The sequence below is a fragment of the Rhinolophus hipposideros genome (assembly GCF_964194185.1).
Source record: "Rhinolophus hipposideros genome assembly, chromosome: 1".
In the NCBI taxonomy this organism is placed as follows: Eukaryota; Metazoa; Chordata; class Mammalia; order Chiroptera; family Rhinolophidae; genus Rhinolophus; species Rhinolophus hipposideros.
This window is the reverse complement of record NC_138047.1, coordinates 54,732,031-54,750,130: the sequence shown is the minus strand read 5'-3', so window position 1 is coordinate 54,750,130 and position 18,100 is coordinate 54,732,031. Positions and strand designations below refer to the sequence as shown.

The window sequence follows — 18,100 nt, the reverse complement described above, 5'->3', positions numbered from 1 at the left end:
AAAAATAATGTCAGGTGGTATGATTTTGGAATTTTGAAAGCTCAGTGCTATGAGTAGTCAGTATAGGTCTTTGTAGCTATGGGATTGGATGAGATCTAGGAAGAGAGTGTCCAGAAGAGAAGAGGCTGAGGACTGACCCCTCAGATACTCAAAATTTAGGGTTCTGGTACAGGAGAATCATGCAAAAACGACGGGAGACAAAACGGCAAAATTGGCGTCATGGAAAGCTTAAGTTTCAAGTCTTTATCTTAGAAGGAAACAGTTGTGTCAAAAGAGGTCAAATACTGTAGTGAATTAGGGTGGTCTCACTACTGTAATAATAGACCCCACATGTCTAATGGCTCAAACACAATACTTTCTCCCCGCTTCATATAAGAATGGTAATGAAGAAGCTAGTGGGTTGGCCCTCCCCCACTTATTTAGGGACACAGGTGAATGAAGGTACTACCAAGTTCAGTCCAAGATCACACCGTCATCATCGATCGGTTGCTGAAGAGAAGGGTCATGGAGGATCTTGAATGGAGACTTTTATTAGCCACGACTGGGAATGGTGCACATCTCATATTCCATTGAGTTGGATTCAGTCACATGACCACCCCTAACTACAATGGAGATCACACAGAATAAACAAGCCATACATACAAGAAAAAAGGAACCGACTTACTGTGAGTACCTGGTAATCTGCCACAGAAGCTTTGGCAAGATGTAGGTCATAGTGACTTTTGGGAAGAACTATTTCTGTGAAGTGGTAAGGATGAAACCCAAGGGAGAACTGGAGTTTAGAAATGAACACTTTTTCTGTAGGAAGGTGAACACGAATCTGTTAGAGGCTAGAGGGAGATACGGAACATTATGAGCTTTTATAAGGCACATTACCAGTGCAAACGACGATTTTTAACGTTTAAAGAATGGATTCCCAGGTTCACACTGATATAGGTGTATTAGGTGATTAACAGATCAAAATACAGTGTATGTTGAACTTAGAAAAATAAGTGGTATATTGTACTTGAGGCGTCCAAATACCAATTGTTGTAATCACTTTAACATGTAGTAATGATGTCATTGAATCAACTACTAGGTTGAGAACAGAAGTGTCCTTTCATACAAGAATCAGAACTTCAAAATGAATCAGTCCATTTTCTTAATAAAATGGTGGGATGTATTCATTGCTGTATGCTCTATATAATATACTGAAAATAATATTTTTGTAGTCTAAAAATTTTACACCCTTTCCATTCACTTGGTGCCTCAATTATAGTGATGCGAAAATCTATGACCAATCAGTATCTCATGGGACCTAAGTGAGAGGTGTATTTTTGTTGTTTTTGGCATAAAACTGACTCAGGCACGTTTGGGGCTGTCAAGATATGTAGAGAATGATTGTTGCCAAGAGTCTTAACAGAGATGATTGCTAATGTGAGGAAGAATTGGGCAACTCTGAGCTAAGATACATAAATGTATTGAAAAAGACAGATTTCTGGGAGGGGGCTATATATTTCTTATCCTGTAGCTTATATTTTTGAGATACGGTTCACATAAAATTCACCCATTTAAAGTGTACAATTCAGTGGTTTTTAGAATATTTACAAGGTTGTGTGATCATCACCAGTATCTAATTCCAGGACATTGTCATCACCCTAAAAAGAAACCACATACTCAGTAGTCATTCATTCCCATCTCCCCTTCAAGTCCCTGGTAACTACCAGTCTTTCTGTTTCTATGGACTTGCCTGTGCTGGACACTATATAAATGGAATCATAATATGTGCCTTTTTATGTCTGGCTTCTTTCACTTAGCATGTTTTCAAGATTCTTCCATGTTGTAAAATAGATCGGTACTTCATTCCTTTTGTGGCGAACTAATCCATTTTATGGATATACCAGTTTATCCATGCATCAGTTGATGGACATTTGAGTTTCATTTTTTGGCTATTACGTATATCAATGCTGCTGTGAACATTCATGTACAAGTGTTTGTGTGAACATTTTTTTGTTTGTTTGTTTGCCTCTTTTTGGGGGGGTTATATACTTAGGAGTGGAATCGCTGGCTTATGTGATCCCTAGTCTCTCAACTTTCATCTCTCTCAAGCTCTCCTCTCTCATTGCCTATCTCATGTATCCCCATACTGTTTTCTTTAGATTTTTAGAATATGTTCACTCTCTCTAGTGATTAAAATGTCCCTCTCAATCTTTTCCTCAATTATCCCACTTGGGTAGTTCATGTTACGATTTTTCATGAAAAGCTCATAACTTCATGCTGTGACCTCAAATTTCTTTGGACTCAGTTCCAATGACATTTTTCACTAAACCTCAGCTACCCAAAGGAACAGCCAAACATTCCACCCTTTAGAACTGTTCATCTTGTGCCATTTCCAAGATCTTAAATTCACAAATTGATTTCTTTGACAGTAACTTTTCCTCCTATTTCACTCCCATTAAATGTATTCTTCCTGCCTATATGACCTCCACTCCCTCAGTGCCTCTGTATTTTCAGTTTACTAGCTAACTTCTGTCATAATTTGTCTTCCTATTTAGCTGGATCTCATGGCAAGCCATTTCAATGGTGTTTTCTTCATCATCCTTATTTCTTAACTCCTTTGTTTAATCTCCTTGCACTACCAGTTCTCTAAGAGGTAACCATCCATTTTCTCTATTGTCCCTGGGGATGCCAAGTCTATCAAAGAGGCCGTTGGTTTCACTGTAAATTCATGGTGTCCAGGGTCAAGTGGGCACATTTTACTATTCTGAATTTCTTAAAATCAAAATGACTTCTTTCATAGCTACCTATTTTGAGGAATTTCTGCTCTCAAATTCTTAGGAATTAATCTGTCTTTCTCTGTTCCCCTAAAATGAAGTTGTTTTTACTGAGAAGATTCTAGGTCAGCTAATGTGTCTGTCCAACAGTTTTCTCAGTTTTTCCCTCTTCTCCAAGCCTGTCCATACTTTATTACCTTCTTTTCACTACCTGTCCTTGGTTTTTTATTATTCCTTTTTTTTTTTTTTACCTCTTTAAAGTCTCTTTTTCCCTACAAAGATTTCCTAGTTGAAAAAGAAAAACAGCAAACATGTAGATGGCTTCACCCAAGACGTGTAATTCTTGAATAGTTTGTCTCCCTTACAGTTGGCTTTCAAACTCAATTATTTTTGAAATTGTTTTCTCAAGTGTTACTTAATTGACTAAATCCAGTATTTTTAGTCTTTGTCCTTTTGGTTCCCTGTGGGATATAAACAGGTTATTTAAGCTTCAGGACCTCTTGCTTAGAGGCACCTTTAAAATGTTTTTGTTGTTGAATATGTTTGTAAATTTGCAAAAGCAAAATATTTTTGCATTCTTGTCAAGCTTCAGGTCCAACAAAGCTGGCTTTGCCACTTTATAAGAGAGGATCTGCCCCTCATAACAGTTCATCAGATTCTGTTACAGCCTATAGAAGTAACAAAATTGGGCATGGCTCCCTCCAACTTGGTCACAGCTACCATGTTTCCCCGAAAATAAGACCTAGCCGGACAATTAGCTCTAATGTGTCTTTTGAAGCAAAAATTGATATAAGACCTGGTCTTATTTTACTATAAGACTGGGTCTCTATAATTATAATATAATAATAATATAATATAATTAATATAATATAATATAATACTGGGTCTTATATTAATTTTTGCTCCAAAGATGCATTACAGCTGATTGGCTGGCTAGGTCTTATTTTCGGGAAAACATGGTATGGATAGAGCTAATTGCTACAATAAAACATCTTGGATTGACTAAAGAATTGTATTCTTTCCATACCTAGGTTCCAGGTCTTGTCCTCATTATTACAGGTTTAGGAACTAGATTTTAAGTAGTTTGACCAAGGTGATCAAGCAAGGAAGCTTAATTCATGCTAACCAAACTCACAAAAGATTATTTATAAAACAGACTGTTTATATCTTAATATACAAGAAAGGAATTAATACCTTAATATTGACTACGGGAATAAATGCTAACCAGGACTTTCTTAACTGGATTGAGGTAAATATAAAGACCAAATATATTATAAAAAGTTGTTTTCATGATTTAACCGGAAAATAACAGTGCTGAAGGCCTCTTCACTGCAGGGGTATGGCTTAAACTCCAAATTCCTTGAAAATTAAGAAAACCCGTTTCTTGCGTGACTTTCGCATGTGCATTATTCTGACCTACCAGTCTTGCCTGGTCATGGATCAAGTTGGTCTGTGCCTTAAAAATCGCACCCTCAACTGCATCCTATTTGGCTGCCATACTCCAGTACTGCACATCTCTTCTAGTTCCCCTAGTGTCTAGCCCCATTCCCTTTACTTCATTCATGTTCTCTGTTCCCGCTCAGTTACCTCCATTCAAAGTACTTCCCTCACTTTCAGTGCCCAGGCTGTCCTTCTCACTGTTCCTCCTAAAGTTAGTCCTGTCGTCACCTACTTCCACCTTGCTTCACCTACTGATTGTCACCTCCTAAACTGACCCTCATCCCCTACCTGTCCCCAAATGGTCCCACTGCCCAGACCGAACCTTCCAGGTGACGGCGCCCGAGGCTCGCACGCGGGTCCAGCGGGGAAGCTGTGAGGAACGTTTCGTCGTGCTTTTTGCATTGTCCCTTCTTCCATTTTCTCCCAATCCTACCAAACCACCAACACTTTTATCCTCTCTGTGAGCACTAGAATCGCCTCTTGCCCTCAATTGCGAAGAGAGGTCTCTGGCTAAGAGAGAAAGGTGTCTCGTTACTTGAGAATGTAGGTGTGTCCCGATGCTGGCGTCAGTGAACAGAAGCTGGGCTGGGTCCCAGGTGAAGGGGAAGGGTGGCTGGCGCTAAGCCAATCACAGCTCCTGACGACAGGGCCCAGCCAATCAGATTACTGGATGCTTGGCGCAGGGTGAGGGGCCGCCCCCTTGCAGCTCGGCGGCCAACGCCTTCGCCCAGAGCTAGCTGGAGCGCAGCAGGTTCACAGAGTCCACGGACAGGGCAACCAAAGGATCTGGGAGCCCGTGAGCTCCCACGCCAGCCAATTCTCTACAGGCCTTGGCCTAATAGGTATTGGTGCCTGCCGTGGACGCATTCTGACCTGGGCCGTATCACTGCAGATTTTGTGCCTATGGTTGGGGACCGAGTGAGGTCGTTGCCTTGACAACGACAGCATGAGGCCCGCGGTTCTCCTGAGCGAGCTTTCGGCGGGCCATGGCCAATCTGCCTCCCAGCCTGCTTCACCTGGGACCCGTGACTGTGTCCGCAGAAGGAATTGTAACAACAAACAACACTGAAATTGCTAGATTGCTAGCCAGCATCTTTTAGATCTCCGAGCGAGATGAATTTCTCCTTAAATTTGTTTCCAAGTTAAAAACCTTTGGGTCTTTCTACGTGAAAAGATTTTAAATAAATAGTAAGTATAATACTTTTAAATGCTTCTGTTATTTTGCTCTTTTGTCTATACTAGATTTCAATGTCTTTAACAGAAAAAAAAATAGCATTTATATTATCTGAATTGTTGGTATTAGAAACATATGCTTACATGGCACATGTCCAGAAATATTACATTGCCAAATGTCCAGGTTTTGTTTGTATTACCCTTACATTCAAGGGTAGAAAGCATGAAAAGTTACAGTTTATGAGTAACTGTTTCAGGAAACGAGGCATTTGAAGACGTGATACTTTTAAGGTATCTGTAGGCAGGGCCACTTGAAAAACCAGGTGTGTTCAATGTGCTGTGACCAAATGTGCAGTTGGTTGCAAGAATAAATTGTGAGTAGTCAACTTGCATAATGTTAGCTTGTGATATGCTTCAGAACATCTTAGACGTGCTTAAGGTAATGTTAGTTTTGTTCACTTTGCATTTTCAAATATTGAGGATACCAACGGTAAAATATTTTTAAATGATTGAGGTTATTATAGAGTTCAGCTATTTTTGTCTTTGACATGATAAACCTAAAGTCCAGTCTTTGAACTAGACTGTTCAAAGTCTAGTCTTTGACATGATAAACCTAAAGTCTAGTCTTTGAACTAGACTGTTGAAAAAACATGCTGTGTGTGTGGAAGGAAAAATAATTAAGGAAAGGAGAGATATGAGGTGTGATTTTAAAAAAATACGGTGAATGTTTAAATTAAAAAAAAATTATTACAGTAAAAGACATTGCCATTAACTCCCCTCAAAATACTCCCCCTCACTTTGAACACACTTATCCCACCGTTCTTGCCACTTTATGAAGCAGTTCTGGAAGTCCTCTTTCATGAGTGTCTTTAGGTGTGCTGTCTTGGCTACCTTTATGTCCTGAATTAATTCAAAACGTTTCCCTTTCATGAGCATTGTGACTTGAGAAAAGCCAGAAATTGCACGGTGCCAGATCTGGTTAATAAGGTGGGTGAGGACACACCGTAATGTTTTATTTGACAGAAATTGCTGTACCAGAAACACTGTGTGACACAGAGCATTGTCATGATGGAGGATGAAGTAAAGACATGAAAGAGAACTTCCAGAACTGCTTCAGAAAGTGGCAAGAACGATGGGGTAAGTGTGTTCAAAGTGAGGGGGAGTACATTTTAAGGGGGATTGATAGCAATGTGTCTTTTACTGTAATAATTTTTTTATTTAAACATTCACCGTATCTTTTGATCACATCTCATAGAATTACACTGAGAACTTTTTCCAAGCACAGACATTTTATTTAAAAATAGTTAATAGACATTAAATCGAAGTTAAAATGTCAAATGTATGGAAAATTAGTTTTGGGGACACTACTGTATAAACATTATAGTAAAACCTACTATCAAAGCTGGTAGTAAAATAATGAAATAATTGGAGCTGGATTTATAAAATTCACACCCTCCCATCCCTGCATCAGACCAATCTTCTGGTTTTCCATTTATAGCTATAATAAAACCCTAAATTATTATACATAAACTGCTGAAAATTTATACATTGGATTATCATAGTTTGCTAGACCAAAGAAGATAGTCGTTTTGTCTTTGTCATCAGGGTACTAATAGGGAAGCAAGTAAAACATCAATTCACAATCTGGGTAAAGTAGTTTTATATTGCCATAAGTACACAATGTAATAGACGAGAATATTATTTTCTTTCCAAGTTTTATCAATGAGTGTTCTTATATTGTTAAGTTAAAAAAATTTAAGTATGAATCATCATTTGAATATATAGTCACCTAAAGATATTTTCTTATCCTAAAACTTTCAGAACCGTTTTAGGATTAAGAGCAATATGTTTTATTTTTTACTTCTAGAATTTAACTTCCAAATCAGATTTTAAAAATAAATTTAATTTTGAAACTGTAGTTTATTAGCTTTTATATTTCATGGCAATCAAAACTTATGAATTAAAATCCATCTGGGCTGAAAAGTATTTTTCTGTTCCAAAATATGTAGTGGAATGATTGCTGGACCTTCGTCAATCATTAGTAAAGTAAGAATGATTTTATTAAGATTGCCTTTATCCAGAAAATGTTACATAATGGGATGTAAAAGTATTCTAAACACAAAATCCAAATGATCATTCTTATAGTGAGTAATCATTAAAAGTATTTTTGATATACTGTATTTGGTACTACTAATGTTTAATTTTTAAAAGTCTGCACTTATACTATGATGTCATTGCTGGTATTATGTAAGTTCAATATAGGAATTACTATAGTAAGAAAAGTAAAGAAAAATGGTTTATCAGAGGTTTTTAGTGTTAACTTGGTAAGTGATCATTTTGTGAACAAATGTTTTTCCCAATTGAGTAGAAAATACACAAAGATTTTCAACTTTGATCTTTTAAACCTGATTGGAAAAAAAAATTTTTTTGATCTTCACTAAAACCAAATTCACTTGCTTTTTTCACCTTTTTTCTAAAGTGAGCTGTAATTGTTTTATATGATAGTTCAAGTTTTGCTTTATTCAAATTAAAAATATATTGAATGTCATTAACATGGCATTTTATAATTTAAAGTTAATAGCTTCAATTACATTTGTATTGTCTATTATGAAATGTATATAATTATTCTGTAAACACAGCTTAGAATTGGAAACAAAAAGAAATTGTGAATCAGCATAGAATAGCCATTGATGCAGTGACTGCTGTAGTATGGAAAACAAGTGGGGAAGAATTAATTTGCTGGGAGGGTGGAGGAAATTAATATACTCAACATTATTAACTCTGTTTTGGTTTCTACAGCAAGAAAAATTCTTACTGGTTTTGAATTAAAATGGAAAAATATGAGAACCTGGGATTAGTTGGAGAAGGGAGCTATGGAATGGTGATGAAATGTAGGAATAAAGATAGTGGAAGAATTGTAGCTATCAAGAAGTTCTTAGAAAGCGATGATGATAAAATGGTTAAAAAAATTGCTATGCGAGAAATCAAGTTACTAAAGGTGAGTAAATACGTATATTTTGCTTAAAAAATCAGTTGTTTCTTGATCAAGATTACATTTTTGGGAAAAAAAATACCATTTATATATTTGTTTTATTTCCATAACAAGGTTTAAAGTATAAATTCTTTTTTGACAATAAACAAATAAAATGACTACATATGCATATTCATTTACCTCATGAATATAAATATGATTATAAGTGTTCATTGCTTCTCTATATATCTATCTACCTACCTACCTAGCTAGGCTAGCTAGCTATCATCTGTATTGAGGGTCCCAAAGATCACCCCCACATTCAGTGATTCACTAGGAGGTCTCACAGCACTCAGCGATAGTTATACTCTTGGCTATGATTTATTACAATGAAAGGATATAAAGCAAAATCAGCTAAGGGGTGAATTTTAAAAGAAACCTGTCACAAGTTTCCAAGAATCACACAGGATATACTTATTTCCAGCAATGAATTGTGACAACACATGGAAATATTGTCTACCAAGGAAATTCATTAGAGACTCAGTGCCTCTGTTTTTATTGGGGGCTGGATACATAGGCACCCCCTGCCCGGCTCATATCAAAATCCCAGACCCCCAGAAGGAATGCAGGTATTCAGCATAAACCATATTGCTTACACAGTGAGCCATTTTTTCAATTCTGGAAATGAAGGGAACCCTTCTGAAATCCAAGTTCCCAGGTATCAGCCAAAGGCTCACTTTATAAGCATACCTTTCTAAGGATAGCAATATCAAGCCTGCTATGTTCTCTCTCTCTCTCTCTCTCTCTCTCTCTCTCTCTCTCTCTCTCTCTCTATCTCTCTCTCTCTCTCTCTCTCTCTCTCTCTCTCTCTCTCTCTCTCTCTCTCTCTTCTCTCTTTCTCTAATCTGTCTCACCACAAGTTTATCAATTTTATTTATCTTTAGAAAAAAACAACATTTGTCTTTGTTGATCTGGCTTTTTTGTTCTTTAGTATTTCATTCCTTCTACTTATTTCGGGTGGGTGGGGTTATTTTGCAGTTCTTTTTTCCAAACTGTTGAAAATAGATGTGTATTCCCTTAATTTCTAGCCCTTTCTCCTTCATCTATGCACTTAAGGCTATATATTTCCTTCTAAGAATAGCTTGGTATATGTCCCAGAAATTTTGTTTAGCAATTCAAAATATTTTATAATTTCCCTTAAATTTCCAAACATGTGGAAAATTTCTAGATTTTCCTTCCCTGGTTATTTACTTTTGACACAATTGCCCTGTGATCTGAGTATATATATAATAGGTAAGATTTTATTCCTTTGCAATTTCTTGATACTTACATTTTGGCTCAGAATATATTAAACAAACAAAAATTCCTGATGTACTTGAAAAGTATTCCAGTAAATCAGCTTTGTTAATTGTAGTGATTAAATCTTCTCAATTCTCACTGATTTTTTTTTGTTGTTGTATGCTTGTTCTATCCAGCACTGAGAAGAAATACGTTAAAATCTTCCTCTGTGACTATTGATTTGTCTGTTTTCACTGTAATTCAGTTGAGGTTTAACTTTATCAACAGAAAGAAAATATTAGTATATTTTATTTAGAATTTTTGTATGTTCATGTTAAATCAAATCTTTTATCATGAAAAACTTTATTATAGTAATGTGTTGTCTTAAAATTTATTTTGTCTGAAACTAATGAGACTAGTTTAATTTTGGTTAGTGTTTGCATACTTTACCTTTTTCCATCTTTTTACTTTCAGTTTTTCTCAATCCTTGTTTATATGTGTCACTTGTGAACATATAGTTAGTTACATTTTGCTTTTTATCCTGTTTGAAAATCTTTGCCTTTTAATTGGAACATTTAGTCCATTTACATGTAATATAGGTTCCAATATATTTGGGTACAAATCTTTCATCTTAATATGTTTACATGTCTTACTGGTTCTGTATTTCTCTTTCTTTCTTTCTTTCTTTCTTTCTTTCTTTCTTTCTTTCTTTCTTTCTTTCTTTCTTTCTTTCTTTCTTTCGATTAATTACATTTATCATTCCTTTATTTTCCTCTGATAATTTGAAAATTATGCACTGTGTTTCTATATTTTTGTGGTTACCCTGGACAGTTGTTAAAGTCTAAGAGTATTCAATATTTTATCGTTGTTCCAGACAACACAAAACTTACAATATTTATCTCTGGTTATTCCCTTTTGTCTTATTCGCTAACATTGTCATATATTAACCTTTATACCGGGGGTGCCAAAAAAATGGATACAAGTGGACACTTTGGTCAACATTGCTCAAGGAGTAGTTTGCCGTAATCAGAAGTGTCCAGACACTGATGATAACCACTTTGAGCACCTCTTGTAATTGCAGAAGTCAAACATGACTTGTATTCATTTTTTGTTATCGGTATATATTGAGTATTACAATTTTAATACAGTTTTCCTTTCTTAAAATGTGTATACATTTTTTGGCACCATATTTTTAAACACCACAAGATATAATTATTGATCAGTGTTCAGTTAGGTTTGTATTTACCTTTCTTTGTTCTTCTTTTCTGTACCTCAGATTATTTACTTGTGATCTCTTCCCTTCTCAAAGTACATTGTTTAGGATTTCCTTTTGTGAGTATCTGCTGTAGATAAAACATTTCAACTTCAGTTTGCATGAAAATGTTTTTATTTTGCTTATATTCCTTAAAGATATTTTTGCTGTGTATGGAATTTTAGGTTTGGCAATTACCTTTTTTCAACAAAATGAAAATAATATTGTTTCATCCTCTGACTTCCATTGTGGCTCTTAAGAAGTCAGATGTCAGTGCAATTGCTGCTGTTTTGTAAGTTTGTTCTTTTATGTCTGAGTGTTTTTTTCTTTCAATTTTTTACTGACATATAATATACGTATAGAAAGGTGTGCATATCATAAGAATACATCTCTATAGAGTTTTAAAAACTGAATAACCCCATGTAACCACCATCTAAGTCAAGAAATAGAACACAACACAAAGAACCCCAGAAGTCTACCTTCCTGCCTTTTCTGCTGCCTTCCTCCTCCACCCAGGTCACAACTATCCCGATTACAATAAGCATAAGTTAGTTTTGCTTTCTGAAATCTTGTTCCCATTGTACCAAAGAAGGTTTGTGTTGTTTTTTGTTTTGTTTTGTTTTTGTTTTTCCTTTGCAGGGTTTGTCACCAACTTTGGAAAACTTTGTTCTGCCAACTTTGTGGCCACAGCTGATCTTTTGGTATCTACACTCCTGTTTGACCTTGACTACAGTTGGCAGTTTCACCTCATTTGTTGTGGGTAGGGGGTCATAGATTCTACTTAGTTTCATCGATGATGGAACTACATTTCTTTTTCTCATAGGTTTTATTGTGTTCTGTGAGAGGAGAAGAGAACAGTGTGGTCTTTTAGGTATAATTTAAAAACTAGAATATACTTTTATAATTTATACTGTTTATGCATTTTACGTTTTTCTTATGCTAAAATCTACTTTTGATTGTGACTAATTTCTAATCATTTAATCTTATAAAACGATTTTGCATTTTTTTATAACAGCAATTAAGGCATGAAAATCTGGTGAATCTGTTGGAAGTGTGTAAGAAAAAAAAACGATGGTACCTCGTCTTTGAGTTTGTTGACCATACAATTCTTGATGACTTGGAACTCTTTCCAAACGGGCTAGACTACCAACTAGTTCAAAAGTATTTGTTTCAGATTATTAATGGAATTGGATTTTGTCACAGTCACAATGTAAGTAGTTTAATTAATTATTTTACCAATGATTGACTCTCCAGATACCAATCATTTAATTTAATGAGATACTTATTTAAAGTTTGGACCAGTAAAGTCATAAGAAGTGAACTATGTTACTTGGATAGTGCCAATTTTCGTGTGTCATGATACATGTTTTCTTTCTCCCAACATTTTATTATGAAAAGTTTAGACCATAATGAAAAGTTGAGTGTACAGTAAATACACATACACCTACCACCTAGATTCTATACTTGTTAACATTTTGCTATATGTGCTTTATGACATGTTTATTCGTCTATTCATTTAATTATCTATTAATGTCTTATTTATGCATGTGAAATAAATTGAAGACATCAGTACACTCCAACTCTAAATACTTCAGCTGTGCATATCAAGCAGAGTTTAATATCTATTTGCTTTTTTTGGAGGTAACGTTTACTCAGTGAAATGCACAAATGTTAAGTGATCAGTCATGACAAATGCATATATCCAGGGATCTATGTATATATGTTAGTTCAGATTTTCTTACCTGTTGCGAAGTATGAAAATCCCTGCTTTTACCCCATTGTCTGTTACAATAATTTTATATCCTTGGAGTATCATATAAGCACCTCTAGTTAAATGACACAAAATTGTGGGGGGTGAAGGGGGTGATAGATGAGGGTAAAAGGGATCAAATATATGATGATGGAAGGAGAACTGACTCTGGATGGTGAACATATAATATATAATATGATATATAGATCATGTATTACAGAATTGTATTCCTGAAACTTATGTAACTTTACTAACAATTGTCATCCCAATAAACTTTAATTTAAAAAAAATGACCCAAAGTATAAAATAAATGACTGAACACATTGATTCTGTCAGTTTTACAAAATATTTTAAATGACATGATTTGTGTGATTATAAAAGTAGTAGATGCTAATGATAGATGTGGGGCTGGCCCTGTCACCTTGCCATGGATATCTAGGACATAATAGATGTTGGTAGCCTATGCAAAATGTTCAGCAAAGGCAGATTTCTGCTTGGGATGCTGGTCCTCTGAAAGAGTTTAAAATATATACATTTAGTTTTTTTTTCAAAATGCAGTTTACTTGTATTAGAGAGTTAGGTCTAATAATTTGTTTTGCCTAGCTGTAGAATCTTTAGTATTATCTTCCAGCTTCCATAGTTTCTCCTTTAGAAATCTTAACCACTGACCTCGTTTACCCTCTTTATATTTCTAATTGTCCAAATAATGCTTACATTTGGGTGGTCCCCATTCTACCTAAAAATCCCTATGGCAAAAACTAAACTACTAATTATTCCATCAAAACTAAGTTTTTCTAGAGTTTTCAATTTCTGATAATGAAACCAACATTCTTTCAGATTCCCGGCTTTAAATAAAATATCTGAGATTACTTCCTAAGTTCTGTTGATTCTTATTTAAAATATTTATAAACTATGTCTCTTCCTTTCCATGCCTCTGAGCACCAGCCTGGTGTAGGCCCTTATTACCTCATAGTTGTCCCACAGCTCATCTTCCTGCCTCTAGCCCCTCTCTCTGATTTAGCTTTTTTATGGCCAACACATCTTCTTTAAACACCATATTGGTCATGCCACTTCCATGGGTTCCCATGGCCTTGACACAAGCTCAAACTTATCAGGCTGGCAACTGAGGCAACCTTCCTCTCTAGCACATAACCTCTACTCTAGAATTACCATTTCCCCAGAGTCTCCTGATCTATTCCCATCTTCACTCTTTTGCTTCCCTTGTTACTTTCACTTGTATTGCCCTTTCATTTCTGTATTTATCCAGGTCATACTTAGTATTAAAGACCATCTTAGAGCCCACCCCTTTCATAAAATTTTCCCCAATCTTCAATGATAGCTTTACTTTCTTAGTCTTGAGAGCAGTCTTTAACAGAACAATTGATTTGGTAATTAATGATATATATTTCATCAAGTAGCTTTGGTTGCTTAAATAAAATTTTAAGCATAAGTATTATTTCTTGCCCAACTAGGTTTCAGTTTCTTTAAAACTATGAACAGTTTTATATGCTTTTATTTGTATCCATTATAGGGACAAAAACAGGGCCCTGTATGTGACAGTTGTTCAAAAAGTTATTAATTTGCTTAACTTCATGTATGTTATACTATAGTTGTTTTTTTGTTTGTTTGTTTGCTTTTGTCTTAGATCATACACAGAGATATCAAGCCGGAGAATATATTAGTCTCCCAGTCTGGCGTTGTGAAGTTATGTGATTTTGGATTTGCACGGACATTGGCAGCTCCTGGGGAGGTTTATACTGATTATGTGGCAACCCGATGGTATAGAGCTCCAGAACTATTGGTTGGTGATGTCAAGTATGGCAAGTAAGACATCACAAGGGGGAGGGAGTGGATTTAATATGTTTCTAACTTAATAAAAGATCCCTTTGATAGTGAAGGGAAGTTGTGAATTTAAGGAACTTAATAAAGTGATTTGTAGTTTTTGTTGCTTCCCCTTTAAACATTCTTGTGAAACAAGTTGGGGTGAGCATACTTATTTTAAAAGTAGAGAAATAAAGGTGATCAAGTGGTCTGTTTTTGTAGAGTGGTTTGGAAATAGATATGCTATTTTTTACTTGTTAAGAGAGAGAACATTGATTGCATGAGTCTGACACTGTTGGAATGAGGCGAGGTGGAGTGGGCAAGGGTGGGGGGTAGAAATAATTGAGTGAAATCTTCGTAAAACGTAAATTGTCTTCCTAAATGAATACTTCAAAGAAAGAACTGTAACTTGTACTGCTTTTATAGAAATCTTTCTCAAGTATTTTCTACAATTTCTCTGTTTTCTGAGTCCTCATCCTTTAGTATTTTCTTGATTACTCTGACTTCTCATTTTACTCCCATACTGTAACTTTTGTACCATTTTATAAGTCAGCTATGACCTTAAGCAATTTCAAGGTTGTTGTTCCTATGCTGATCATGCCAGCATATACTTTAAGTTCTTGTGACTGATTTTTCAGACGGTTTTTCCATTTTTTCCCGTTAGCTTTCAGTTCTCCTTTTGTTACTGTATGTGTCCTCAATGACCACCTCCTTCTGGTAGTTTTCAATGTATGGTGGGATAGAAATCAACCTTATTAGAATTATGTATAAACAAAGAATGAATAGGCTCTGAATGGAAACCCAAAAGATTTATTTTCAGAGTAAAGTACACATAATAACTGTTTTGACTTTATAGACGCCTTTTCCCTCTTATGTCACATGATTGAAGTTTCTAGAAATCTGATTTATGTAAAATTGAGAGTTAGTACTTTAAATTTATAGGGAAATGTATTTTTATGGATAATTTAAGGCATGGTACTACTATTCACAATACCTAGAATACTAACTAGTAATATGCAGAACAGATTCAGTGATGGTGAACATATTAGGGTGCCATATTTTACACCACATTGCTTTTCTTTCAGGGCGGTTGATGTGTGGGCCATTGGCTGTCTGGTAACTGAGATGCTCATGGGGGAACCACTATTTCCTGGAGATTCTGACATTGATCAGCTATATCATATTATGATGTGTTTAGGTAAGATTATACACCTGCATTTTAAATTTTAGAGGATTTTTTTCTTTTTTTTTTTTTTAAAGAAGATTGTCAGACTAGGCTTTACTAAGGAGGTGACTTGCACGGAGACGTGAGGTGATGGTATTAGCCACATGAATATCTGGGGGGAAAGCATTCTAATGCAGTGGAAACAGCCAGTGCGCAAGTCCTAAGGTGGGAGCATGCCTGGCATGTTGAAGGGACCGCAAGGAGGCCTATATAACTAGAACAGTGTGAGTGTATGGGGAAGCTGGGGAGGTGGGGCGAGAGGGGTAGGAGTTGAAGTCACAGAAGTAAGGGGACTTCGGATCATATAAGTTCTTGAGATCATTTGGGTTTAACTTTGAGAGAAAGGGGAACCATCACAAGGTTTGAAGAAGAGGAATGACATGATGTGACATGTTTTAGAAGGACAATTCTAAAGAGAGAGAACAGATGCGAGGGGGCAAGAGGAGAAGCAAGGAGGCCTGTGAGGAATCTGTGGCATTAGTCTCTGGGTGAGAGGTGATGTTGGCTTGGACGAGAGTAGTAGCAGTGGAGGTCGTGGGAAGTGGTTAGACTTTAAAATATATTAAAGCCAACAGAATCTCCTGAAGGAACAGAAGCGGGGTGAAGAATAGAGAAGTCAAGGATGACTCTAATGTCTTTTCAAGAGGTTTTTTTCTGATTTTTTTTTTTTTTTTTGTATTGATTTTAGAAGGTAGGGAGCAAATAGGAAAACTTCAGATATATATTCATTTATTCTCAGTCTGGCTTTGTTCTATGTAACATATGGTCTCATCCAACCTATCTCCCCACTTCCCCCTAAAGAAAAGAGCAAAGGTTATATATTTTTCCTCTATACTTTTGCATTTAGTAAATAAATCACATGTAGAGAAGATGCGAATGATCATTTACTACCTTTGGGTCAATAAGCATTTAGTATAATACAACTATACCCTCATCTTCATCTTCAAATTGAGAGACACAGAGACTTCCCAAATAGTTTAACCTTGCTGCCGATATAACTTGTTAGTGCTTTGGATGGAAGAATTTCAAAGCTGGACTATCAAAGTTTTCTTTGAAACTTTTCTTTGAAATATCACCTGCGTGTTGGGAGATGGAGCTTGGAAAATGGAAATAATTGTGAAATACTTGGGGGCTATTTAACTATTGGATTTTAAGTTTCCAGGTTTAAAATATAATAAACAATATAACAGTTTCTTACAGCAGAATTTCATATATATTTTATTCTGGATTAGGTGTTAAAGTTGAGCAAAAAGGTAAAAGTGCTCAAATCAGCCCTTAGACATGGGTACAAAATCAGTTGACCAAAAATTAAATTCTCAAACGGTGGAACCAATTTATGTACATTAGATTCTGGCCATATGACTATTAATATTTTCGTTGTTTTGGTACAGCACTTTTACCCTTTGTTGTTAGAAAGGAAGTGCTGGTGCTTCTATTTAAAAAGTTACAAAATGTCTTTACCTCTCCTTTTTCTGTGCTTCTTCCTGTCTTCAGTTCAATGTTTATTGGCCTGTGAACTTTTCTAAATGAGTATGTTCAGATAAGAATGTTAATTTCCTTGAGTAGACTTACGTCAAAACCACTATAAAGACTGCCAGGTGCTACCACATTAAGAGCACCGTCTTTGGTTGATTTTGCATGCTGAGAGAGACCCAGCTCCGTAAACTGTTCTCCACTCTTTACCCCACATCACCTGTCTCTTCGCCATTTCTAGTGTGATGTATAATGACGGAGATGTGTGCTGTTCTCACTTCCAGGTAATCTAATTCCAAGACATCAGGAGCTGTTTTATAAAAATCCTGCATTTGCTGGAGTAAGGTTGCCTGAAATCAAGGAAACAGAACCTCTTGAAAGACGCTATCCCAAGCTCTCTGAAGTTGTGATCGATTTAGCAAAGGTAATCATACATTTTTTTTTCACTTTCTGACAGGGAATTTGTATTACAGAGACTTGGATTTCTCTTCTTTTTTTCTTGTCTAGTTGATCTTTTAGGTCAACAATTTCCTCTGATGGGTTTAATTTTTCTACATTAACCAAGAGTTTAAATGATTTTGTGTGTGATGTGGGGGGAGTGACTGTAGAGAAAGCCCTGAACATTTCACTTAAGAAACCATTTAGTTGAACACACAGTGGGATTTATAGATGATGTAATACAGAAGTGTACACCTGAAATCTATGTAATTTTACTAATAATTGTCACCCCAATAAATTTTTTTAAAAAAAGAAACCATTTAGTGTCATCTAACATGTTTTAAGTGTGAAAACATCCTCATAATGACGTTTTTTGATGTTTAACATTTAAAATACAAGCCTTGTATAAGTGGAAAAGAGAAGAAAACAAGGTTAAGAAAATAAAAAGAAGGGCCGAGAAGTAGGAAAATGAAGTATAGGGCATAGGATCATGACGTATGGTGTACTGTTAAAGGGACTTTTGTTT

At 35.6% G+C, this 18,100-nt stretch overlaps 1 protein-coding gene across 2 annotated transcripts in view; it reads left to right on the top strand.

Moving 5' to 3' along the window:
• The first annotated feature begins 4,902 nt into the window (after nt 1-4,902).
• The window catches only part of CDKL2 (cyclin dependent kinase like 2), a 30,480-nt gene continuing 17,282 nt past the window's right edge, over nt 4,903-18,100 (top strand). Inside the window, exons 1-7 of one of the 2 annotated variants that reach the window (XM_081049970.1) lie at nt 4,903-5,381; nt 6,390-6,503; nt 8,166-8,364; nt 11,883-12,077; nt 14,263-14,441; nt 15,524-15,636; nt 17,421-17,560. In XM_081049970.1, the coding sequence (XP_080906096.1) occupies nt 8,197-8,364; nt 11,883-12,077; nt 14,263-14,441; nt 15,524-15,636; nt 17,421-17,560 (795 nt within the window). In that variant the 5' untranslated portion in view covers nt 4,903-5,381; nt 6,390-6,503; nt 8,166-8,196. The remainder of the gene's footprint in view (nt 5,382-6,389; nt 6,504-8,165; nt 8,365-11,882; nt 12,078-14,262; nt 14,442-15,523; nt 15,637-17,420; nt 17,561-18,100) is intronic. The other variant, XM_081049969.1, reaches the window with a different exon arrangement.